This window comes from Neofelis nebulosa, chromosome 7, assembly GCF_028018385.1.
Source record: "Neofelis nebulosa isolate mNeoNeb1 chromosome 7, mNeoNeb1.pri, whole genome shotgun sequence".
Lineage (NCBI taxonomy): Eukaryota > Metazoa > Chordata > Mammalia > Carnivora > Felidae > Neofelis > Neofelis nebulosa.
The window spans coordinates 13,501,605-13,528,385 of NC_080788.1; the positions used below are offsets into that span (position 1 = coordinate 13,501,605).

Here is a 26,781-nt window from a genome sequence, read left to right on the forward strand (position 1 = left end):
GCGCCATTTTTGGCCCCTAATTTGCCTCTCGTCTCCAAGTAACTTCCGGTTGTTCAAAAAACAAAGCCGCCGCTATTAACAGGAAGGTAAAATTCAAAGGATGAAAATAAATTGTCATCAGTAATGATATTAAGATGAATGTTCCATAAATAGGTTATTGCTAATTTGGACTAATGAAAGCGACCACCAGAAAAAACTCTGCCAAATTTGGGTCATTTCTCTTTCCACAAGAAAGAGCTTTATTCAATGGAAGTGCAAAAAAAAACGATGGAAAATAATGCTTTGCAAAGTACTCCTAAGCAGATGGGCAACTACTACATTGGTTAAAAATTTGTGGGTAGTTTTGTAGAAAAGGCTTCGTTATAAAGCACTTGACATTTCTTTCCTTCCAAGCCAAATTAATTCTCCATTTACATACTTGCTTATGAAAGAAAAATATTTAGTAACCCCCATTTTCACGGTAGCAAACTTTCAAAGGTTCTTTATTGCCACAAAAAAAAGTTTTGATTCAGAGCAGAGAGGATTATTTAAAAAGACATTTTTCTCTAATGTGTCTCTGGTAGATATACTTGAATTTATTACATGCAAAAGCTCTAATTGCCATCCCTTCTCAAAACTGGAATCGTGTTTGGAAATTAGGAAATAAATTACCCACACCTATTTAATTTTAGGTACGTATCAGTATTAACATATATATTTTATTCTGTAGTAAGACCTGGTATAGAATTTTAATATTACTGATATTTTTCTCTTTACTTGGGAAGAGATTGCAAGGTTTCCAATTGATGAAACCGGCACTCATTATATATCATGTGGCTCAAAATTGTCATTGCTTTATGTGTTGGGTAAGTTTACCTATTTCGAGCCATCTGCAAACATGCAAAGATTTAGGCTAAGAATCCATCGATTTATCGTTGTGCCACGTTGTGAGAGGCAGGGATTCCTTTATACAGTCTTGAATATTCATCTCACTCAATAACTGTGGAGGGAAAATGAGAATTAACACACACGGGCGCGCACACACGTATTAGAAGTGGGAACTACCACTGCGTACCCTTCCTCCCTCGACTCGACCCTACCTTTTTCATCCACCTGTGCGTAAACAAAGCAGGTGTGGTCCAGCCAAACCCAGAGTTGTCAGTGTTAAAGCAAATAAATGGCTTAGCACCTCAGCCCTCCTTTTTGGTGTTTGTTTCTGTATATAAATGTGTTTGAGGTTTCCAGCATCGCCAGAACATTGGCTGTTGAGAGACGGAAAACATGCAGTTCATAGCAGATGGGTGAAGCCTTTTCCTGGCAGTGTTGCCAAAATGGGATCAGTCAACAGCATTTCATGCTCCATTTGTCCAAGAGCAGTCCACCTGGGGAAACCCTGTGGAACCGTGCCTATTAGGAAAACACCTTAACACGTTGCTGTAAATAAAAACTCACCAGTTGGCATTTCTCGGGAAGCAAATAGTTTCTCCAGTGAGCCCTCTGCCACTTTCACTTCTTTGGTCTTTTCTCCCTTTTTTTCAACCGCGACCATTTATTTTCTTTGCTGGCGAAAGACGCGACGCAGAGAAGCCGTCTAGAGCCCTCCCCCGCAATGCTTGACCTTGGAACTTTTTTCTTCCTACTTCTTGAGCTCATGGTCTTCCGGCAGACCTCATGTGGCATAGATCTGCCTCTTTTTTTCACCTGCCATCCCCTCTGTGTTGCCTTCTCTTTGGTTTCATTACGTCTCTCCCCCCCTCCCCGCCCCCCTTAACCTTAGGGTGTGTTAGGCTGGGAGTGAGAATTATGAGCCAGGGAGCCCCTGTGACCTTCACCGCTCAAGAAACGCATGCCGAGAGGGAGTGGGGTTTGGGGGATGATGAAATAAAAATCGGGTGCTTTGGGAGGCCAGCAGCGGCCAGGAGGTAATCCCTTTTCGTTCTCTGGTTCCTACAACGTTTCCAGGTGTAAAGTGGATATCGCAGCGCTGCCTCTGAAGCAAGCCAACTGCTTGGAGCTGCCCCTGGAGAGCTGCCTGGGGGCCCTCCTGCTGTTGATCACGCTCACTCCCTGTGCTGGAGTCTCCGTCTCTGATCTGTGCGTGTGCCCCTTAGCAGACCCCAGCGAGAGAAAGCAGATTGCCCAGCGATATGTGAGTGCTTTGCCTCGCCACCCGGCTGCTCCCCACCACCTCCGCTTTGGGGTTGAAACAAAGTCTATGAATTAAGAAAAAAAAAATGCATGAAAAGAGATCTTTGTCCAAAGTTTAATGGCATGTCTCATAAAACAAGACATCAGATCGAGAGGTTAATGCATTAGCGAGAAGGTGAAAGTCGATTAGGCTTTGCTGTTTTGAAAGCCGAAAATGGTGTTTTGAATTTTCAGCGTTCAGAAACTCTTCGGAGAACGTTGAAATCCACAAGGAGGCAAACTTGTTTAGCATGCCTGCATATGTAAAAACGAATTTTAATAGAAGTTCATAGAAATAGCCTTTTTTTTTTTCTTTTTCAACCAGCCATCAGGTTGGCTATGTTACACCCACCTTTCCAGAACCTCTGAGAATCGAGTGAGAAAGTGCTTCTGTCTCATAAAGCAACGCAAAGCCCCGGACAGGCACAGAATGGTGTTCTGTACTACCCTGGATAATAATGGCAGTGTGTGATTTTTGCCTGAGTAGTTGCAATGCGCTTACAAGTCCACTCAGCATTTTTAAATCCAATGGCTTCGTTGCTCTTCATTTATTTTCTGTATTCGGGCTTTCTAGGTGTCCTTATTTGCATTCTGTTTTTATCCCGTCTTCTTTGTAAATCAATACATTTGTCTTATGGCCGCACATGAAAGGCATGTTTTAGAAGAACAACACGAAAATGAAGCAAAGAAGAATCCCTATTTAATGGGAATATTATTCTCAGCGTTAACTGTAGGGCCTCCAAAATCCTCCACTGTGAGGTGTATTGATTAATTGAATAATTCTTTATCTTCGGGAGTGCAAAACCCAACCACACATCTTATTGTCAATGCGGACTTTGTGCCAGGTTGGCCTGTTGTAGAGGAGTTTCTACAAAATCCACTTTTAATATTCTTTGATGACTTCAGTCAAGCGTATGAAAATTTGATGATAAAACTTAAAACTTTCCCCTGGACTTTCCCATGGAGAAATTACCAAACTTAACCAAATTCACAAGGAGGGTCATGTATTTATAAGGTGATTTTAAGTAAGATCATCCTGGCTGCTTTGAATAATGCCTCAGGATTTGAGGAGTACTAATGGAAAATGGGTTTTAAGAGGCTCATCAAAAAAGAAATTTTTTTTTGTGTTTTCAGCTAAAGAGCTGGGCAGTGTGTTAGAGGGAAAGAAGGCCATGTCAAAAACACAAGTTCCAGACTTCTTGAATTTTAGCTTGTGAGACTAGATCATACTGAAGGCATTTTCACATTTAAACAGTAAAAGTATTTATTTCAAATGTTTTCATTTAGATTAAAATATTTTAAACTAGCTTAAAAACTGCAGGTTTTGTTTTGTTTTTTGGGTTTTTGTGTTGTTTTTTTTTTCTTTAGGTTGGAAATGCACAGCAGAAACAACTTTCACAAGTGCGTAGAAATGATGCATAGTAAGTTAGGCACACCTGAACTATTATTAAGTTACTGTTATTCTATCCTGAAATGTCTAAATAACAAGGATTTTACTATCCTCCCATAAATCCCCAAGGCCTGCTTATCACAGGTTTTTAGCAAATGATACAATGATAGCGGAAATATTATATCCAAAAGTTTTAAAGCAGCATCTTTTCAGCAACTGTATTCTGGAGGCATGCAGAGATACTTTATCCGCTTATCTCTTTCATGAACCATTTCGGAAGGATGCCGTGTACAGAGATACCGAAATATTGCTATCCATGCAATATACATAATTCTTTTTTTTTTTTTAGTTTTTTAAAACATTTATTCATTTTTGAGAGACAGAGAGACAGAACATGAGTAGGGGAGGGGCAGAGAGAGAGGGAGACACAGAATCCGAAGTGGGCTCCAGGTTCTGAGCTGTCAGCAGAGCCCGACACGGGGCTCGAACTCATGGACCGTGAGATCATGTCCTGAGCCAAAGTCGGAAGCTTAACTGACTGAGCCACCCAGGCCCCCCTGCGATATGCATAATTCTTAAGGATTTTCAAGCATTGGCTCATGCAAACTGAAAAATAAAATAAGTGTGAATACAGGGTGGTACTACATGCTCAATGTTTAATTTAATGAGGTGGCTAAAACGTGAACCAGAAAACGCACTCTCTTTCCATCCCAGCTCTCTTTCCAGTAGTAATAAGTATCTGTGAAGGGTCCAAGTTGGGTCCTCTGGTATCCTTAAATTTTGTACTAACTAGGTCAGAATAATGTTGCCTTTTCGAGTGATTTAAAACTTTTAATCAAGAGAAAGAAGGGGAAGAAGAGAATGAAAAATGAAAAAAAAAAAAAGAGAGAGATGTACCACATTTTGGGATATCTGTGCCATCAGTGGGGGCGATGTTAAGAGTAGATTGTGTGTGTGTTGTAATTGGTTTATTCTGAAGTCCCTTTTAATCTGTTGCTATGAATGCCTAACTGCCCCATTGACATAATGCACTTTGGAACTTTTCTAAGCTTTGCACAAGAAAGGTGATGATAAATCTAGAATGTACTTCTGTAGGACTTTATGGCATTAAATAGTATACTAGAAAGTCATTCTCATGCATAATCTACTTTGCTCCCCCTTAGTGCTTACAGAATTCCCTGAAAGATATGAAGGACGTCGGCATTTTACAAGTGAAGGTCTTAAAAGCAGTAGATCTCTTAGCAGCGGATTTCTCAGGTATAAACATTTTTAATTCATTTTCATTTTTATTTATTTCCCGCTTTGAAGTGATCCGATGACAAAGCAAAATGTCTTCATGGGGCGCCTGGGTGGCTCAGTTGGTTAAGCGTCCGACTTCGGCTCAGGTCATGATCTCCTGGTCTCGGGAGTTCAGGCCCGGGCTCTGTGATGAGAGCTCAGAGCCCGGAGCCTGCTTCGGATTCTGTGTCTCCCATCTCTGCCCCTCCCCTGCTCATGCTATTTCTCATCAATAAATCAACTTAAAAACTAAAGAAAAAAATAATAAAACTCAATGTCTTCATGAGCGAAAGCGTATACACACAGCCATTATGCTCTTTCATATATTAAGGAGGGCACTTGCTGTGATGAGCACTGGGTGTTGTATGTAAGGGATGAATCACGGGATTCTACTCCTGAAATCAAGGTAACACTCTACGGTCCCTAACTAGAACTTAAATAAAACATTTGAAAACAAACAAACAAAAAACCCAAATAGAGTAATAGAAGAAAAAAAAAAAAGATGCATTTAAGCAGGTTTTTTTTTCCACTTAATGAACCTTTTTCACAAAATCGTTTTTTTTCAAATAATTTTCTTTCTTTAAAAAAAATTTTTTTTTAATGTTTATTTTTGAGACAGAGGGAGACAGAGCACACGTGGGGGAGGGGCAGAGAGAGGGAGACACAGAATCTGAAACAGGCTCCAGGCTCTGAGCTGTCAGCACAGAGCCCGACGCAGGGCTCGAACTCACGGACCGAGAGATCATGACCTGAGCTGAAGTCAGGCACCCAACTGACTGAGCCACCCAGGTGCCCCACGAACTTGAAATTTGAGACAGAGATAGAGCAGACATGCTTTGTGCTGAGTTATGCTGGACTATGAGGAGAGTAATCCAGACATTCCAATGTCTGATCGGAGGGAGACTCTCCTCTGATTGCCAAATTAACCCATTGTGCTAGCAGTTCAGACACGATATGGCAAATGCTATTTACCAAGAAAATTGATAAATACAAAGAATATTTTACAGCATGGTTTTCTTTTTTTTTTTTTTTTTTTTTTTTTTAATTTTTTTTTTCAACGTTTTTTTATTTATTTTTGGGACAGAGAGAGACAGAGCATGAACGGGGGAGGGGCAGAGAGAGAGGGAGACACAGAATCGGAAACAGGCTCCAGGCTCCGAGCCATCAGCCCAGAGCCTGACGCGGGGCTCGAACTCACAGACTGCGAGATCGTGACCTGGCTGAAGTCGGACGCTTAACCGACTGCGCCACCCAGGCGCCCCTACAGCATGGTTTTCTGCGTGGACAAGGTATTGAAGGACCCATTCATCTCCTATTTTTAGAATGTGGTCTACTCTCTTCTACACAGAAAGTTCTATGTGACAGTCACCTCAACTTTTGAGACTGAGGGTGAGGAAGATCCAACTTTGGAAAAAAGAATTTTTATTTTATTTTATTTTATTTTATTTTATTTTATTTTATTTTATTATTTTTAACATTTATTTATTTTTGAGAGATAGAGACAGAGCATGAGCAGGGGAGGGGCAGCGAGAGAAGGGGATACAGAATCCAAAGCAGGCTCCAGACTCCGAGCTGTTAGCACAGAGCCCTATGCAGGGCTCGAACTCACGAGCTGTGAGATCATGGCCTGAGCCAGCTGCCCCAGAAAAAAATAATTTTAACTTTAAGCACTGTATATTACAAAAATGATGGAAAATATAAATGCAATTGTTTTTTTGTAAAGGACTTCTCCTTCCCCTCCCTCAAAAAATGAACCAATAGAAATTATTGCTGTATAAGCCACGGGAAATAAGGTGATGTTGATCTTAAGGAAATACCCAGTGAGAAGATCCAAAAATGGTATTTTGGCCAATATGAATTAAAGAATTTGGGGGGTTAAAGATGAAATATTCAAATGACTACTTCGAACATTCATTAATTTAGTTGCAAATGTTTATAGTCTCATAATTGATTTAGAAATTTTCCTTTCTTAAGAAAGTTTAAATAAAAAACCTTTTTTTAAAATTAAAAAAAATTTCATGTGTACTTATTATTAAGAGACAGAGAGAGAGACAGAGCATGAGAGGGGGAGGGGCAGCGAGAGGGGGAGACACAGAATCTGAAGCAGACTCTAGGGTCTGAGCTGTCAGCACAGAGCCTGACGTGGGGCTCGAACTCACGAGCCACGAGGTCGTGACTTGAGCTGAAGTCCTGCACTTAACCGAGCCACCCAGACACCTCTATTTTTTTTTTTTTTTAAATTTAATGTTTGTTTATATTTGAAAGAGAGAGGCAGAGACAGAGACAGAGCACAAGCCGGGGAGGGGCAGAGAGAGAGGAGACACAGACTCCAAAGCAGGCTCCAGGCTCTGAGCCGTCAGCACAGAGCCCGACGTGAGAGTTCAGACTCATGAACTGTGAGATCATGACCTGAGCCGAAGTCGGACGCTTAACCGACTGCGCCACCCAGGCGCCCCGGAAACACATTTTTAAAACCTCCTTAATTTCACCCGTCCTGACAGGTACCCTTTCTGCATCCCCCCAAACTAGTATCTGTGGAGGTGTTTCAAGTCAATGTCGCTTTTCCAAACAGTATTTTGACTATTAAAGTGAATAAGAAAGGAACCTAAAAAAAAAAAAAAAAAAAAAAAAAAAAAAAAAAAAAAAAAAAGCCAGGAGATAAAGCAAAACTCTCTTTTCAGAAGAATAATTTGGGGGGAAAATGTTGTCATTTTGTCATTTTCTTTATATTCAAGATTCTCGTAGATAGTTTTGGAATGGCTGAAGACAAGTACCAGAAGATTCCAGTCACAAAAAGCAGTGGTTACAAATCCAGTCATGCTGTGTGGTTTGACTAAATGCCCTGATGTTTCACTGTCTCTGTATTATTTATGGGAAAATTATCACTCGGAATTGAAGCAAAGTTCCTTGTCATTAGCTAAACATGTCTTTAGACCACATTGATCTTTATTTTTAGAACCAGATTTCACAGTCTGTGTTCTTTATTGGCTGGCAGGCTCCTGTGTGAATCCTCTGGTCTATTCTCAACCAGGATATTGCTTTAGGGCAACAAAGTGGACCTAATGCAGAGAGTTGTAAAGCAAATTTTCTATATGAAGAAAAGAAATGGATTCAGACTGCAGGGAGGTAGCAATAGGGATGTCATTAAGACCTGCAAGAGGTTAGCGTCTGTATCATATGGTGGGGACTCACACATTATCTGTTATTATTGTTAGCAATTCAATTGCTATGCGGTGAAAAATGCTGTCTGCTGGTGAATCAGAAGAGGTGTGTATACCCAAGATTGTCAGTACCAGAAACATTTAAGAAATAAGTAACCAATTATACCCCATGCCCCGCCTTTTCCAGCCTGCAGTACTTTATAAATGAGCGTTCTATGGCAGTGGCTCCAGAAACAAAGCATTCACTCCTGCAAATAAAAAAAGAAATGTATTTACTCTGAATAACCAGGGGCGTCCTCAGAGAATGGTCATTATTTTAGACAGTTTCCTACTTTTTGATCATTCTTTTTTTCTTACAAACAGTGCTGAATAACCACAATAACGGATGCTTTAAGTTTGTTTTACAGAAGATTCCGGGAGAACATTGATAAAGCTAACGTTCAGGGAGAGATCTTGGTAGTATTGTGTATGGAGGTTATTGTCAAGAGTTCGCAGAGTACAGAGTACATGTCCTAGAAGGGCAATGAAGGCACTTGGTCAGCCTTCTTGTCAACGGTTTGCCCATTTTGAAGTGATCTCTGTCGTAGCAAGGAGGACTTCAAAAAAGAAAATATTGGGGCGCCTGGGTGGCGCAGTCGGTTAAGGGTCCGACTTCAGCCAGGTCACGATCTCGCGGTCTGTGAGTTCGAGCCCCGCGTCAGGCTCTGGGCTGATGGCTCGGAGCCTGGAGCCTGTTTCTGATTCTGTGTCTCCCTCTCTCTCTGCCCCTCCCCCGTTCATGCTCTGTCTCTCTCTGTCCCAAAAATAAATAAAAAACGTTGAAAAAAAAAAAAAAAAAAAAAAAAAGAAAATATTAACTGCGCATTGCCACTGCGGTCAAAGTAGGATACTCTCTCTTAGTGGTTATTGGTGTTATGATTATCTAATCATAAAAAAATACAGCCTAATATAATTATAGAGTCATGAGAAGAAATTAAACTTTGGAGACATTAAATCCCCATTACTTTGCTAATATTTTAGAACATTGAAATAGTAGATGTATATATGATATACGTAATATATATACACTTTATATACACTTTGTATATATACATATATGTATATACATATGTGTGTATACTATTTACACACAAGCCTAATCACTAAATTGAATTTCTTTCCAAATGAGAAGTAAAAATGTGCTTTTTAAATGAAGAAAAAAAGTGTACCTTTCCAAATGTGTTAGAAGATATTAATAATGTAAATTTACGTATATCACCAGTATTAAGATATTTACAAAAGATAAAGGCTTCAGTGCTCTAATGTATAAAAAAGATATTTATTAGTTTTGAATTCACGCATTCTTTTATAAATATGCCATTCTGTTGTGTGATGGAACGTATTCAATGCTCATATGTTTGAATTTATAGGTAGCTTGGTATTTTTTTTTTTTTTATGTCTGGCATTTGTTTGTATATAAGTGAGACGACGCTTAAAAAATCCGAAGTAATGTATCTTCTCTTGCAGTCGGTCCGTCTAAAATTGGTGAAAGACATTTTAATGTTCTCTACAGCCAATATTAGATGTGGATGGCCATAAGCAGTCATTCTAATAGAAGAGCCTGTCAGATATTTTTATTAAAGAGTTTGTCTCACAAACCCCTTGAGTCCAACGTAACCTAAAATTTTTAAGTAATAGGTTGTCCATTCTGATGCTATTGCTTCTGTAGTAAAGCAGGCCATAGCCTTGATTCACGAAACAGATGATAAATTGTACTTTGAGACTCAAGGTGAGGCTGGCTGTCGGTAATGCTTAATGAGACCCACATATGCCACTCAGCTGCTGCCAGTCTTAAAACTCAGCTGTTTTGAGAAGAAAGTAACCCACATTCTAATGAAGTGAGAGGAAGATTTTGTTCAGGACAGAGCTGAGAAAATGATGTGTGCAACAGGTTCCCTCTATGGTAAAGCCCTCAGAGAGAACGGTGCCATAGCGTCCACTTTGCCCGGGGCTACATCAGATTCATGAGTTAATACTGTGGGGAAAAAAACAGAGTTTATATCATGAAGGATAATAATGTAGGCGACAGACAAATAGAAGAATTGTCAAAGAACTGAATCTTTTCTCATCAGGTTTGTATTTCGGTACAAACGACAATGCTTAACCTACCTAGTGAGAGAGCAACCAGTGAAAAGTGGGAAACTGTTTACTATATGTTCAGCACACATAGGGAGGATTGTTCTGGAGAGCCTTATTATAATTGATAGACTATGGTGGGAAACCTGCTAGATTTTAACATTAAGGGGTTGCTTCCATGTTTCAGTATTGAAGCCATCATAACTACCATGTACATAAAGAAAGTACCTGCCAAATTCAACACCTAGTCAATGACTCTTCTTTTATATTCTCTGAATCAAGGTGTGGGTTTCACACTTCTTCCTTCCTGTTAATTAAGCCTCCTCTTTATTCTTTACAATAATTCTTATATGTTGACATCCTTTCCCCTAGGGAATCTTCTAGCGGTAAGACTGGCTATTGTTCGGTCTCCCTCTGCTTCATTATTCTACCCTGTTACCACTGCCAAGGTGCCCCTACCCATTAAGAATTCTGGGCATAAAATGGGGGTTGTAGAAACGTAGGAGAGTTTTCTTGACCTCACCAAGCCAACGGCAACAAAAGAGCATGCGGAGCAGCGTGGCAAGCCCACCTCCTTGTAGAATGACAATAAGTAATGTAACAATGTAATGGAACACAGATCTCAATATCTCTCCTCTTTGTAGCACAATCCTATCTTAAGTCTTCACGTTCTTGTCATGGTAATAATCTGTCCGCCATGATGAGAACCTGGGGAGGTATCTATCAAGAGATGACGAAGGAACAGACCGGAAATACCACCTTTGCTCACATCTTAGAGTTACTTGTTCTCCGGGGACTTTTCTTGCATCCTTGCAACTTCTTTGGCACATTTTGCCCTACAAAACCCACCCATCAGAGGCAAAAAGCGTTCAAATATGTCTGGATCTTCGTGACTTCTTGGCAGTAGGGTTGTCACGTGGACCCTTTCTCTGTTGCCAGTGGTAATAAGACAACTGCCATATATATATATATATATATATATATATATATATATATATTTGTTATTGCTAAGTAGCTTCATTTGATAAATAAGCAGGATAGGGTCCCCAGTAGCACCTGATCCAGGAGAACAAAGATACATGTAATTCCCAAATCCCCACCTTCTTTCCAGGGAGCCCAATATAGCTTCCCAGTTGCTTTTAAAACTTGTGTCAACTAAGTCAGCTTGGTGGCAGATCTAGCGACTTTCAAGAAATATTCATTGAGTACCTACTGTACCTCAGACACACCCTTAGGGAACTTGGTGGCTCAGCCTTTCTCAGAGTTGCCTGTAGGGGGCAGCAGGTATCATGGAAGTGAATGAGGACCTTGCTCAAAATCTGGGTGGCATTTCCAGTTCCCAGTGCCATTAGGAGGAGCTCTTGGTCTGTTGTTCCACACACAGGGATCATCTCTCCTGCCTGGGGTAGAGTTCTCCATTCATTCAGTGAATGAGCCTTCAGAGATCTTGACTCAGGGGTTAAGTCAATCGGTGTTCAATGCAATGACTTATTCGTCAAAGATGGAACTCAGTCCCCATTTTTTTTACTCTTTATTTTTATGGTAGCTGCTTTCATTCTAATCCATATCTATTATGGTGTAAAACAGACACAGAAATGGAGAACTATTTTAAATCTTGGTTCTACCACATACTGGCCTTAGGTCCCCTTGCCCGCGGATATTTTGAGGGTTAATTAAAACCTACGTGAACATGCCTGACACATATTGCATGTTCAATAAATACTATTTCCATTTTTTATTAAATCTATTCGAGTAGATTATGGTTGATGTGGAGAATTCCAAAGATTATTGTCTTAATATTTTGTTTATAATTTTCTATCAAATAACATCAGAAATACCAGGATTTCTCATCGCACTTGGCTTTTCTTTTTTTTTTTTTTTTTTCAACGTTTTTTTAATTTATTTTTGGGACAGAGAGAGACAGAGCATGAACGGGGGAGGGGCAGAGAGAGAGGGAGACACAGAATCGGAAACAGGCTCCAGGCTCTGAGCCACCAGCCCAGAGCCCGACGCGGGGCTCGAACTCACGGACCGCGAGATCGTGACCTGGCTGAAGTCGGACGCTTAACCGACTGCGCCACCCAGGCGCCCCACGCACTTGGCTTTTCAACGAACACTTTGAGAAATCTAGTTACCAGTCTAAAATGTTTTTTCTTTTTGTTCTGTTTCTGCTGCCTGATAAAAGTAAAGAAAAAAAATGTGTTTTCTGGTAGGAAAATTCTTAATACTGGTTTAATACTTAAGCCACTTTGGTGCTTGCTTTCACATTTTGATAATCTGAATAATAGTTTTATCAATATAAAATACTTTTGCGGGGCTCATCAGTTTTTTTGTTACATACAAGAGCGCTATTCTGAAAAACTATTGACCAAAACACTTCATTTAGATCCCACACTGTAGAGTAGAAATATTCCAGCCATATGCTGCAATCATGACTTTTGAGTAGTTTCTATAAATTATTCCATTGACCATGAATTTTTTTGATTGTTTTTTGTTTTCTTCAAAACATGACTGCTTGTATCAGAGGAAAAGAGCCTTACAGTTACTGTTCACTGGGGATTTTAAGTCACCTGTCCATTTTCTGGTTTGTTTTCATTGTCTGTTTGAAGTTGTATCCATAGCAATACCTCTCCTCTTAAAGATGCCCTATTTTCAAAGGGACGACTGTAATTGCAATTTCTAAAAGCCTTAACAATAGTGATTGAATGCTTTTAATTTCCTTGAGAACTATTGGATAGCTGGGCTCAAATCAAGACCAACTTTTTAAAAACACATCAAAAACTATATAAATCTGTCTTTGGCTCGCCATCTGCTTTAATAGTCTGCCAAAGAACATGGGACTCTCGTCGGCGCAGCGTTTGGAAGTATGTGTAATATTTAGCAGTGTTTAAATTAGTAGGACCTAGAGAGTGAATGAACTCAGTGCGCTTTTGGCCTGCGAATTAACAAAGGAGTCACTTGGATCTTATTAGTTGGGTTCTTAGTAATTAATGAATTTTTTCAGCAAACATACCTGCTCTATGGGAGAGGCTGTGGTAGGCTCTGGGGATGTCTCAGGGAATAGGCATTGACCCTCGCTCCCACATGAAGCGGCTAATTAAACCAGCAGGATCCACAGTTGACATTTGAACAGTAAGGGGCGGGGGTAGGAGCATTGAGAGTCCATACAGTCAAAATGGGCAAAAATTGGAATTTAACTCTTAATTTTTTAATGTTTGTTTGCTTGTTTATTTTTTGAGAGAGAACACGAAGCAGGGAGGGTCAGAGAGAGAGGGAGACAGGATCTGAAGCAGGCTCTGCGTTGAGAGCAGAAAGCCCAATGTGGGATGGGGTGGCGGGGGGGGGGGGGGGGCTTGAACTCCCAAACCGTGAGATCACCACCTGAGCTGAAATCGGACGCTTAAGAGACTGAGCCACCCAAGGGTCCCGGCATGTAACTTTTAAGTACTCATAGCCTACTGTTGACCTGAAGCCTTTTTGATAACACAAAGAGCCGAGTAACACATACGTGTATGTTATATGTATTATATACTGTATTTTTCCAATAGAAAATGTTATTAAGAAAACCATGGAAGAGAAAATTCATTTGCGGTATGATACTGCATTATTTATTTTTTAAAAAAAAAATCCACCTAGGAGTGTACCGGCACGATTCAAACGTGTGTTGTTCACGGGTCAGTGGTAATGACAGTTGTACTCCTAAGGTCAAGAACAGGATGCCAAGGTTCATTAAAAGGACACCTGCTTGGTGTTCCTGCGATGTTTTAACAAGGATGTCAGAGATGAGTTAGCACGGCAGAGGTAAAAGGAAAGCATTTGAAAACCAGGGGACAGCATGTTCCAGAGCCTACAGCGTTCTCCCCAGACCTGGAAGAAATCACGTGCCTGGAGGATTTTCAGGGTGCAACAGTGGAAAGGGGGAGATGTTAGGCAAATGGAGTAGACGGTGCTGGTGTTTCTTTTTTTTTTTCGAACTTGACTAGTGACGGGAATGGAGTCAGAAGAAGGAAAAATTCTTACGTCACTAGTTCTTATATGTTTTCTGTGTTTGTGCTGGAATGGTAGAAACGTGCAAACTTAGTTAAATAACATTTCAGCAAAACTGAGTCCTTCTCTTCCTCTGTGGATCTCGCAGCCCTAATATAGACCCGTCTGTGCCATGCTCTGGATGTCTGCAGCAGTGACGTAAGGACGTGGTCACCTGTGTGACTCCACCGAGGCCTTTCTTTGGATTCGAAAAGCTTGCAACCCACTCGGAGGCAGGACGTACTTGGAAAGTTAGACCCAGCACCAACAGAGATCAGTGTTTCTTCTTTGAAAACCCCTCTCGGCTCGTAGCACGGTGTTGTTTACGTTGCCGGGATCACAGAGTATTTGTCGGATAAAGGAGCAGGTGCACCATGCAGTGAAGCATCATAATTTTCAAGTTAATCATCATAGGGGTTGGGGGGAAAGGGGAGGCACCACGGAGCCTCAGGTTGCAGAGAAAGTTCTATGAAGATGATGCATCTTGAACTAGGTCTTGGAGGTGAGTTGGCCTTCGTGTTTTGGTTAGGACCAAGGGCTGGGAGAGCATTGCAGGGAGAGGTCATTCCACATGCAGAATAGGAAGCGTATCCCAGCCCCACATCTCTGTGTGCTGGTCAGGGGTGGGGGGAAAGACACATCAACCTCGATAATAGGGTTGGGGAATAGAGGGTAGATCAGGATGGATCGTGTGGGGTAAATTGTCAGAGAATAAGTTTTTAAGATGAGTGCTTTGTACCAGTATGCAGTGGTAAGGTTTATATGCATATGTTTGGAAACAAGGCGTGAAGGGAGGGTTTATGGAAATTTACTCTGGCATGGCTCTGTGGGCCTCCCCTTCTGAGCCATCATGCTTTACCCTTAACTTCAGGAAGGATCTTCCTCTAGAAACCCTAGTACCATGCAACTGAGTCACCAGTGGTGGGACCGTGTCGAGGTGACGTGTGTCTGGATATAGAAGAGGTCATCTAGGTGTTTTACCTGTGCAGCCAGGTGGACCAAAAAGCAAAAAGCGCTGTTGCAAGTGTGTGTACGTCAGTTTGCCTGGTGCGTGTGCCCAGTGCCATTGGGAGAACACTTGGACGTTTCACGTATTACGGGAGATCACTTTTTTCCTCCCCGATAAACACATTCATGATGGAAATTTCATTGAAAGGCCCCAGACACCCGGAACCGTGTTAGGGAAGGAAAGCAACCCAGAAAGGGTAGATGAACTACTCCATAAATGTGTTTATGTCTTTGTTTCTTCTTCCTCCTCTCTGCCTGTTTATACTGTAATATTAACAAATGCAGCGTTTTAATGAGCTTTGACGGAATTACCTTCGGAGGGTTGGTGCGGTATGTTCCTGGGAGACGCATAACTGAAGTTCCCAGTTTCTGGAAGGAAGTCTGTTCCTCATTAGCTGGGACGGCTAAGAGTGTGCTGGCTCAAGAGCGAGGGGGCCACAGCTCCAGCCCACCTGTGCCTGCACAGGACCGGCCGTGTCTCTGCCCTGCTGTGGAGTCACCCCAGGGCTTTCATTAAATGTGTCAGGTGGTTTCTCTGGAGGGACTGCTGATGCAGTGTCATGTGGGTGTCTCTGGAGGAGCAGTCCTGACACCTACTAACAGTCTGGCAAACGGTTAAGTAGCTGTTTTGAGCCCAGGTTGAGAGCTCCAGCGTCGTCCACCTGAGCGCTCAGCGGGGAGCTCGGGTTCTCTTTCAAGTTCATGGTTGTTAAAGAGGCAATCTGGAGTCCCTCCCCACCCAAAACCTACCCGCCGCCCTGACAAACACGCTCCCCCGAGTAAAACTGCCTGGAAATAAGCAAGACTTTACTATTATTATTGTTACTATTATTCTTATTTTGCAAGATGTAGATGGGTTTTTGTATTGGTTTGATTTCGGAACCCGCCCCCTGGAAATTTGGGGAGTTTCCCAGGGCACGTTTGGGAGAAGAGGTCAGAGCCTCCTTGCGTTGACAGGAGGTGAAAAGCCATCGCCTCTTTTCTGAGCTCTGGCATTTAGGACCCCGGTACTTGGCTAGGCGGGAGCAATCCGATGCTTCCTCCGAATCAGAAAGCACTTCTTGTGTCAAGTGTCGCAAAGGAGCAGGAGTAGAGAATTCATATTAGAGGCAGCCACACCAGGGGCCGGTGATAGGAGCATCTGGGAGGCTAGTTTTCCCGGGAAGCGGAGGCCCCACCAGACTTTTCCTGGGGTGAGATACTGACTGAGGGTCTTGTGCCTGAGTATGTCGAAACACCCTTTGGTTTCTGGTGATTTTCAAGCCCCGATTTTCCCATCTTTGTGGTGATTCTGAGAGCTGATATTAGTTTAGTCAATTGCTTCTCTGTTAAATTTAGACGGGGGCCGTTTCCATGTTATAATTGACAACGCCGACTCATCCATTTATGTCTCCACGGCTTGGCCATTGTCTACTGGCCACTGAGATCATGGCATTGACTTAGAAGCTTTGGCCAGGCATCCAAGTGTCCAGACCACTAGTCCGTTGAATGGAATCTCCTGTTTAATAATGACTTTTAGCATGCATCTTCTTCTTTTTTTTTAATATAATATTCATGCAGACTCCTTCACATGATGCACAGTACCTTAGAGCTCCTGGTTATTAAGTTAATTAGATGTAGGTTCAGTGACCTAAATGGTAGGCCAGTAGGTCAAGAGGCCTGAGTACTCTCTGCATTAGACCCTGGCCTGGGATTCCTCGACCATTTGTTGGAGAGCATCTGTTCTTATGCCCCCAATTAATTTAGGACACACCGCTTTGTAGAGTGTCACTGCTGCAGAGGCCGGCGATGCGTTCATGTTGTATGGACATTATAGAGCCATCCATTCTGTCCCTGACAGTTACGATTCTAGATCCCTCTACCAAACCTAACAAAAGGGGAGAGCGTTTCTTTCCTTCTTTCTTTCTTTCTTTCTTTCTTTCTTTCTTTCTTTCTTACTTTCTTTCTTTCCTTCTTTCTTTCTTCTTTCTTTCTTTCTTTCAACACTAGCTTTCTGGGTTCAGCTTTGGATTTTGGATTTTCTAACCTTTTATTTGTTTATTTATATTGTCTTTTGGAGGATATGTGAGGTGGGGTGGAAAAAGAAGAGGTGAGATGAGAGAAGTAAGGGTCAGGCTTCATTTCTTTTAAGATAAAAACTTTGAACTTGCTTTATGGAATTCTACTTCCGCATGTTTTCGAGCAGCAAAAATGCAGCATATGTGTTCTCATAATGTACTAAATGTATAAGATCATAAGTGTTCTTGGCCACTCCCTGCAGAGAAGTTTTACCTCCTAAATAGCCCTGTTTATACTTTTTCTCCCTTCTCTCACAATCATGAAGAAGCCTATAGGTTATCCTAGGCTTTCAGCTATAGCAGGGTAGTTATCTATCTATCTATCTATCTATCTATATTTTAAATGTGTATTTATTTTTGAGAGAGCCTAATGGGGGAGGGGCAGAGAGAGGGAGACAGAGGATCCAAAGCAGGCTCTGCGCTGACAGTGGTGAGCCCACTGTGGGGCTCGAACTCATGAACCACGAGATCATGACCCTAGCCGATGTCGGATGCTCAACCGAGCCACCCAGGCACCTGTAAAACAGAAGCTCCTCTCTGTTTGCTGCCTACGTTCTCCTTGAGACGAGAAGAGCTTCTGTTTTAAAACAAAACACAAAACTGGACTCCCTCACCTGCCAGATTGACACCTGCTCCTATGTGACCTGTGTGGTCACTGGCTGTCAGTCCTGCATCTGGGTTGCATATAGTCCCTATCTATTAGGTGCTCCTCTTCCGGCGCGTGTAGATTCTGTCGGTGTCCTGTATTCCTACACAAGACATGCTGGAAAGAGATGCCCACTTTTGCCCTTTCAGCGAGCACAGTCTTACTGGTGTAAAGTGCATGACTTTTATTCACTTGTCCTCTGTTACTTTTGCGATTCATTTATCTCTGACCAAGGAGAGTCCTTGGCCTTGACCAATGTCTTGTGTTCTCTTTCCAGGGAAGAGCGATCCTTTTTGCTTGTTGGAGTTAGGCAATGACCGACTTCAGACACACACCATTTACAAAAACCTCAACCCTGAGTGGAACAAAGTTTTTACATTGTAAGTGCTTTAGCCTCCAGAATATCAAGGAGCAGTTTTTTTTTTTTTTAATTTTTTTTTTCAACGTTTTTTATTTATTTTTGGGACAGAGAGAGACAGAGCATGAACGGGGGAGGGGCAGAGAGAGAGGGAGACACAGAATCGGAAACAGGCTCCAGGCTCCGAGCCATCAGCCCAGAGCCCGACGCGGGGCTCGAACTCACGGACCGCGAGATCGTGACCTGGCTGAAGTCGGACGCTTAACCGACTGCGCCACCCAGGCGCCCCTCAAGGAGCAGTTTTAACTTAGAGACCAGTTAGCCGTGATATGTTTGGGGCAGGCTGGGGCTCCTGAGTGGAACGTTCTGTCCATTTTTATGAGCGAAGGATGAATCTTATTATTTTTTTCCTTCTAAACACCTTTTATCCTTTCATTTTATAGAGTGTTAATAATAAATAAGGCCATTTGGAACTGCAAGGGAGTGTTATAGGAGACATTTGTAAGGCAGATCTTTCAGTAACTCAATTAATCGGTTAGTAGGTGGAAGCTTCCATATATCCAGACAAAGTCATTCCTGAGTTAAAGCAAATTACACATGTAGATCTGCCTTAAATTCAAGTTTATGTGTGGCAGCATTATTATAAGGCCTAAAGACTTGTATTATGCCAGAGTCTTTTTGAAAATACAGGTTTTCTGTGATTCCTCAAAGAGTCCCAAAGTCTCCTTGTATTCCAGTTTGTCTGAATGGCCCCTGCTCCACAGTGATGCCCTGTCTACTCTTTCAAATTCAGGCATTTAGAAAGATGGATTTATTTCCTGGTTTGCGTTAGATTCTGAGGTGCCTGGGCTTCAAGGGGAAGCACCTGTTGAATTGGGGTCAGATGATAGTTCACTGCCCTTACAGTGCTCAAGAAATGTTGGGCTTATAACCGAAAGAATACAGTTTGAATAGAGTTGATGATCTCCAAGTAGAAAGTTCCCAAGGGTCGAAACTGAATTCACAATCAACAAACTCCCAACATACAAAAAAGTCCGATACCAGGTGGTTGCACAGGTAAATCCTACCAAACAATTAAAGAAGAGTTAACACCCATTTTTCTCAAACTTTTGCAAAAAACAGGAGAGAAGGAAAACTCCTAAATTCATTCTATGAGACCAACATTACCCTGATTCCAAGACCAGATAAAGACACCACAGAAAAAGAGAACTAACTATAAGCTAATACCTCTGATGAACATAGATGCAAAAATCCTCAATAATATATTAGCAGGCAGAATCCAACAATACATTTAAAAAAAACCATTCACCACAATCAAGGGCGGTTTATTCCTAGGATGCAAGGATGGCTCAATATTTACAAATCAGTTAACATGCTATATCACGTAAATAAGAGGATAAAAACCATACGGGTATTTCAATAGATGCAGAAAAAGCATTTGACAAGGTACAATATCCATTCATGATAAAAATCCTCAATGAAGTAGGTTTACTCACAGCATCATACTTAATAGGAAAAAAGGAGAGCTTTCCCCTAAGGTCAAGAATAAAACAAGGATGTGCCATCTCACCGCTTTTATTTAACATCATCCTGGAAGTCCTAGCCACAGCAATCAGACAAGAAAAAGAAATATAAGGCATCCAAATTAGTAAGCAGGAAGTAAAACGTTCACTATTTGCAGATGACAAGATCCTCTATATAGAAAACCCTAAAGATTCTACCAAAAAAACTACTGGAAGTGATACATGAATTCAGTAAGGTTGTAGGATAAAAATCAATATACAGAAATCTGTTGCATTTCTATACACTAATAATGGAGCAGCAGAAACAGAAATTAATAAGACAATCCCATTTATAATTATACCAAAAATCATAAAATACCTAGGAATAAACTTAACTAAAGAGGTGAAAGATCTGTACTCTGAAAACTATTTTAAAACATTAGTGAAAGTTCCCGTGGATCTGTGAAAAGTGGATTAACTCTCCTAAGCCAGTTTGCAAATTGTCATATGAAAGATTTTCTTGTTTGCTCAACACATTGCTAATGACCATGGCTCCATTTTTCATCGGGGGTGATGTCTGGTTTCTGGTCAACATAAAAAATGTTTCTAAATATGCATGGGATTTTTAGTATTTTGTGTTTCAACACTAGGAAATTTTCTGTAAATCTCAGCAAAAGTGATTTTCACCGCCCCTTTTTCTTTTTAAAGGAATTCTTCATTAATTTACTTTTTTCTTCATTAATTTAAAGACAGTCTTATTGCCTATTTGGAAGCTACTTTGAAATCACTGTCCTTTCACTCTCCTCATTCTGTCTCTTATTCTTTATCTTCCTGTTTCTTTAATAGTCCTACCCTCGAGTGCACATATGCATGGAAAATGTCAGAGTAAAAAAGTTGACTTTTTTTTTTTTTTTTTTCACAGGGATGTCTGAATCTTCCATGATGGAAGGTTTGGGAATAGAGTTCAGTTTGATTTAATTTTTGGAATTTAATTAAATGGTAGTTTTATACTCTAAGGGCATACAGGCTTAATTAGTGAAACCGTGTGTTCAGATCTTCATGAACAGACTCCACTTGTGTGTTTTTGTATATAATAGGTGGTACATTTCTTGTTTCAGTCCTATTAAAGATATCCATGATGTTTTGGAAGTGACAGTGTTTGACGAAGATGGAGATAAACCTCCTGATTTTCTTGGAAAAGTTGCCATTCCCTTGCTGTCCGTAAGTTACCGTTGTTAATAACAGTTCATAAGTCATTTTACGGTTGACAGGTTTCTATGGTCTGGGGTTGTTTTATCTTTGTCAATCTGGGGGGGGATCCCCCCTGCTATAGCAGGAAACAACTATTTTATTCCTCATCCTTTTCCAGTATTTTCAGTAGTTTCAGATATAAACTAACATAATCTTCTCCGTGTCAGTCAAATATTGCTTTGACCGACAAAAACCTTTCGACTAGTCTTCCAATTTGTTCTCAGTCTTTCCGTCCTAAGGCGGGAGTTTCTGTTTGGTTTCCGGGAATACAGATCCGTGACTGATTTTCCATTCGTTAATGAAAAACATACACATATTTCTTTATTACCTCCTCACTGCCCATTTCTTCAAAGATTAATTGCTGGTAACTGCAAAGTGGTTCTCAGCTCTACTGAAGACCATTTTCTCAAAAGTTCTCTTTGCCTTCATAGTAGTTAGGTTTGCTTTCAGTCTCAAAAGATGCTTTATGGAAGAAAGTAGAGAGCTTCTTTCGGAAAAAGTGCCATTTCAGTTAAAAGGTAACATAACGGAATAAGCAAAGAGATGAATGAAAAAATACCCTAAAAAAGTCAGAGGAGGAAGCACCCAATAATGCCTTTACGTGGACAAAGGAGGGAAGCTGTGCAAAGACTGCATCTGACTTCACCTATTAATTGGACATTAATGTTTATACCAGATGTATTCTTCCAGAAGAGAGAATTTTAGTTTTTCATCCAACCATTAATATGTTTTCTTATAGAGATGTTATGGTCATATTAGTCCATAAGGCCTTATTTATTTCTTCCCGAAGACTTATTTCTTCAAACTGTTAGTGCATTTTTTAGGAGGAGAGGTCTTTAACCGTGATATTAGACTAGCTCACATGATGCTTACAGGGAGAAGGAACACTGCATCCCTCACTATCTTTTCTGGTTAATTTACCTGGTGTTGAGCGCCTGGTTCATTTCTCGCCAAATTCTCTTCTCCCCAGTGTTCCTCTAGGAAAAGGGGTGAAGCCGCTGCCCTCTTGTAGATTTGGCTCCTGCCAAATGCTCAGACCCATCAGTAGTAGAACAGACTGACTCTCAGGGACGAGAGGGCAATTTGGGACTTTTCTCTCTTTTTATTACAACTTTGTCAGTTACTCCTGAAGGAATACATGTAACGAGAGCTTGGGACCCAATTTTAGAGGGACGTAAAGGGACAGGAATCAGAGACCCTTCTTTACAATTCAGTTTCCTTTTCTTCTCAATTATTTTGGGCAGGGCAGACGTTTCTTTTCTTGTTTTTTATTTATTTTAATTTTTTTAATGTTTATTTATTTTTGAGAGAGAGAGAGAGAGAGTACAAGCAGGGGGAGGGGCAGAGAGAGAGGGAGACATAGAATATGAAGCAGGCTCCCAGCTCTGAGCTGTCAGCACAGAGCCCGACGCGAACCCACGAACCACGAGATCATGACCTGAGCGAAGCCGGACGCTTAACTGAGTGAGCCACCCAGGCACCCCTCTTTTCTTCTTTTTCGAGATAAATCCACAGTAACATGTGTTATTCCTTGCCGGGTAAACACTACATGGTGTCATTTTTAACCTCCCTCTCTTTTACACGTGAAAGTTTTGTGTCATTGGTCTTTCTCTGATATCAACAAATTGACCCACTTTCTTCCCTCCCATCCTCCCTTGTAATGTACAGTGTCTCCATGCCATTGGGTTAGATCTAAGAAGTTACCTCTGCCTAAATCAGGTTTACGATTTCTCAGTCTTAAGTACCATTGACATTTTGGGATGGGTCGTGGTCTGTTGCAGGGGACTGTCCTGTGCATTGTAGAATCCCTGACCTCTACCCCCTAGATGCCAGGAGCACCCATCCACTCGTCACTGTTGTGACAATCAAAGATGTCTACAGACATTGCCAACTGTTCCGAAGAGGGGCAAAGAGAACCACTGACCTAACTTAATGCAGTTTTCAAACTGCGTCCTTCAAGATGCAAAGTAGAGTGATTTATGAAAGACTTTGTTTAAATGCAAGGAGCCCCCTCACCCTCTTTACTTTTTTCTGGTTGCCGATAAGCTGCCCACGGTCTATTCATTTGTTTGTTTGAGGGATAGTTATCAAATGTTCAACTTGTGCCAGGCATTGTGTTAGGTGGTAATGCTCTAAGAAGGACCACAGTGAAGGTATCTTCTTCCCCGGAACTTGTATTTGGTTGCAGGAGTCCATAAACAGAACAAACAAATTGAGCAAAAGGCAAGACAACATGTTAGGTGGTTAAAAGGTGCCATGTAGAAAGCAAAGCAGGATACGTTCCGAGGATATGTTTGGGGAAGGGGCACAGTTTTCCATGGACCGACCAGGGAGGGCCTCGTCTCAGGGGGGACATTTGAATGAGAACTTTAAGGAGGTGAGAAAGAAAGCCGTGTGAATATCTGGGGGAACTCTTCCAGGCAGGAAATCTTCCAAATCCAAAGGCTCTACGGCAGTGCCCTGATTGTCCAATTCCAGAAAGATCACGGTGGACAGCGTGGATGGAGTGGAGTGGGCTGGGGGGAGAATCACAAATGTGGACCAAGACAGGACACAGGGGCAGAGTGACGCGGGAAAGGGGTAAGACTCTGACAGTCTAAAAGTTTGAAGGGCTTTGGCTCTTTCCTAGTGTTGATGGGAAACCACAGGGAAGGTTCAGGCCGGGGGGGGGGGGGGGGGCTTGCTGTGGTTTACACTCTCTAATTCTGACATAAAAGGACTCTGGCACCCCGAGAAATAAGCCCAGATCTGACAGTTCTCTACCACGTAAAGTGTAAAGGCAGTGTGGCCTGGGCCACGTCCTCATGAGGGACTTAAGGGCCCGGAAGCGTTGAGTTGAATACGTTTCAGAAGCTGCCCTTCGGTGTGGCTGTTTCAGTTCAGACTCATTTCCGATTGTCTGACTGACAAATCGGGCAAGTGATCGGATCTTACGGTGGATCTATTTTGGCTCCTCCTGATATGGGGTGGCCCACCTGTTCCATGCGCTCTCCAAACAAATTCATGCTCTACCTAAACTGTAGAGGTAGATATGATAGAAAAAAATGCCATAACCCTCAATATCTGTAACAGGCAAATTTTAAGTTGTTCGTTAATTCACCAAACATTCAGTTTTTGAGTAATTCTAACTTGTGTTTTGGACAATATATATATATATATATATATATATATACACACACACACATATATATATTATAATATATAATATATATAATTATATATATAATAATTAAATATAATTAAATTATATAATTATAATTATATTTATATTCTAAATATATATTATATTATATTATATTAAATATTATATTTAATTATATAATTAAATTATAAAATATTAAATATTAAATATATATAATTATATATTATATAATATATATGTGTGTGTGTGTGTGTATATATATATATATATGTTTATTTATTTTTGAGAGAGAAAGAGACAGAGCCTGAGCGGGGGGAGGGGGGGGCAGAGAGAGAGACAGAGGGACACACAGAATCTGAAGCAGGCTCCAGGCTCCAAGCTGTCAGCGCAGAGCCCGATGCAGGGCTCGAACCCGCGAACCGTGAGATTATGACCTGAGCCGAAGTTGGACGCTCAACCAAATGAGCCACCCAGGCGCCCCAGAGAATGTATTTTAACATTTATTTAGATCTGTGTTTTTCCCTTTATTTAATATCTACTGAATAATGCTTAATTAACACGTCTTGGGCTGTGCATTTATGATACATTAAATCATTAATTCTCTGAAAACCTCATGTGGCAGGCTTTATTATTAGTTGTTATCATTACTATTACTGCTATGGACAAATGAGGAAACGGAGGTATGGGAAGGATCCTGTTGCTGGTAATTAGTCGGGGCTGGATTTGATTGAGGCAGTCTGATGTCAGAGCCTGGGGTCCTGAGAGGAAGTTATACTTCCATAGTGCGTACCTGTTACGTAGACATCATGCCGAAAGCAATGACCAGGATGTGTTTTGTGCAGCCACTGGTCTCAGTGCCATAGGGTGTGGGACGGGTGAGACGCAGAGTTGAAGACTGGCCCATCTTGGCTGATGCCTGTGGAATGAATGCACAAGACCCCAAATACCTTTTTTTCTTTATCGAGGTGTATTTGGCACAGAATGTTGTATTAGTGTGCAGGGTGGTGATGCGAGCAGCCTGTATGGGATGCCACCCTCTGTCACCATACAATGCTGTCACAATAGCATTGGCTGTATTCCGTACCCTTCATCCCCATGACTTCCTCGTTCTACCCCTGGAAGCCGCGACTTCACACTCCCCTTTACCCATGTTGCCCATCCCCTACGCCCCTCCCCTCTGGCAGCCACCGGGTTGACCTCTGTGCTCACACAAGCCCTGAAACACGAAGTGCTGAAAAGAAGGAAAAGAAAACGCAGAGCGGGAGGAATGGACTTAAGTTTAGGAAGACTTTAGGAAGTGGGGCGTTTGAGCTGGCCTTACAAGGAGGCTGGTGTTGATAATGTGCTAAGTGCATTTCAACCTGTTAAATAAAAAGCCTGTTCTGAAGTCACTATATCTTTGAATCAGGGTGAATGGGCCGACTGACTATGGGCTCATTTAAAAAAAATCCACGTTCTCGGGGCGCCTGGGTGGCGCAGTCGGTTAAGCGTCCGACTTCAGCCAGGTCACGATCTCGCGGTCCGTGAGTTCGAGCCCCGCGTCAGGCTCTGGGCTGATGGCTCGGAGCCTGGAGCCTGTTTCCGATTCTGTGTCTCCCTCTCTCTCTGCCCCTCCCCCGTTCATGCTCTGTCTCTCTCTGTCCCAAAAATAAATTAAAAAAACATTAAAAAAAAAAAAATTAAAAAAAAAAAAAATCCACGTTCTAAAATCAGTATATCTGTTAATGGTGGCGAATTGTGCAAATCATGTACATATGTTTAGATACACAGAATCCAGGCCAGCGGGTCACTCTTCCATATTTTTCATTTTTGTTCAGGTCCTCAAATCAGATAGCTGCTTTTTGAATGGCTATATAGATAGGGAAAACTTTTTACTCATTAAAAACAGAAAATTGCCATTAGCATGGATTATAATCTGAAGACTTCTAATCTGTGCCCGTTTTTACATTATTCCAAGCATCTTCTAATCAATAACATAGTAAAGATGCATTAGAAAACAAAGCACATTTTAGAGTTTTAAAATATTTCCAGCATAGACACTATCTGCTCATCATTATCCGATTCAGTTAGAGTTATTTAACATTTCGATCCATAATCAAGTGATTCTCATTGGGTCCTGAAAATCAAGCTGGGTTCTTCTCCTCCAGGAGCATTTCTTTTTCTTCAGACCTAGGGTTAGCATTTCAGAATTATGGAACGGGCCCATGTGGGAAGGCAGACTTAGAAAATCCACTTCCTGCAAAGTAGGAAAAGCATCTATCTATTTATGGTTAATTCCTAATACCTAAGAGAAGATCGTCTGTCATTTGAGGAGGGTCCTACGTTTTGATACAAATTTGAGACCTCTTGGGCAAGCCATCCCAACAGATGCAGTGGAATTCATGATCAGGAAACATAGGCTTTGTGCGGCCCGTGACAGTCTCTGTGAATCCATGTGCACGGGAACGAGCTGTACCAGCAACGGCTTCACTTAATTAGTTTTATGGGACAAATTTTCTGAAATTGCTTGTACCAAATAAATGCCCGTACACATCTTCATTTGCATTTCCAATTAAGGATTTGCCTGTTTCACCTATGATGGGTTTTGTGGATTGTAATGGACACAGTTACACAATCATATTTTTTTTCAAGTTAATGCTGAAATGTTGGCCGTTAAGATAAAGAATATTTATTTTTTAGAG

The 26,781-nt window shown here is 41.4% G+C and overlaps 1 protein-coding gene across 7 annotated transcripts in view; it reads left to right on the top strand.

Annotated features, from left to right (window-relative positions):
• MCTP2 (multiple C2 and transmembrane domain containing 2) overlaps positions 1–26,781 on the top strand; it is a 242,443-nt gene that overhangs the window by 126,187 nt on the left and 89,475 nt on the right. For all 7 annotated transcript variants that reach the window (XM_058736701.1, XM_058736702.1, XM_058736699.1 and 4 more), the window contains 4 exons: positions 1,942–2,128; positions 4,720–4,813; positions 18,125–18,227; positions 20,826–20,928. In XM_058736701.1, coding sequence (XP_058592684.1) covers positions 1,942–2,128; positions 4,720–4,813; positions 18,125–18,227; positions 20,826–20,928 — 487 coding nt within the window. The remainder of the gene's footprint in view (positions 1–1,941; positions 2,129–4,719; positions 4,814–18,124; positions 18,228–20,825; positions 20,929–26,781) is intronic.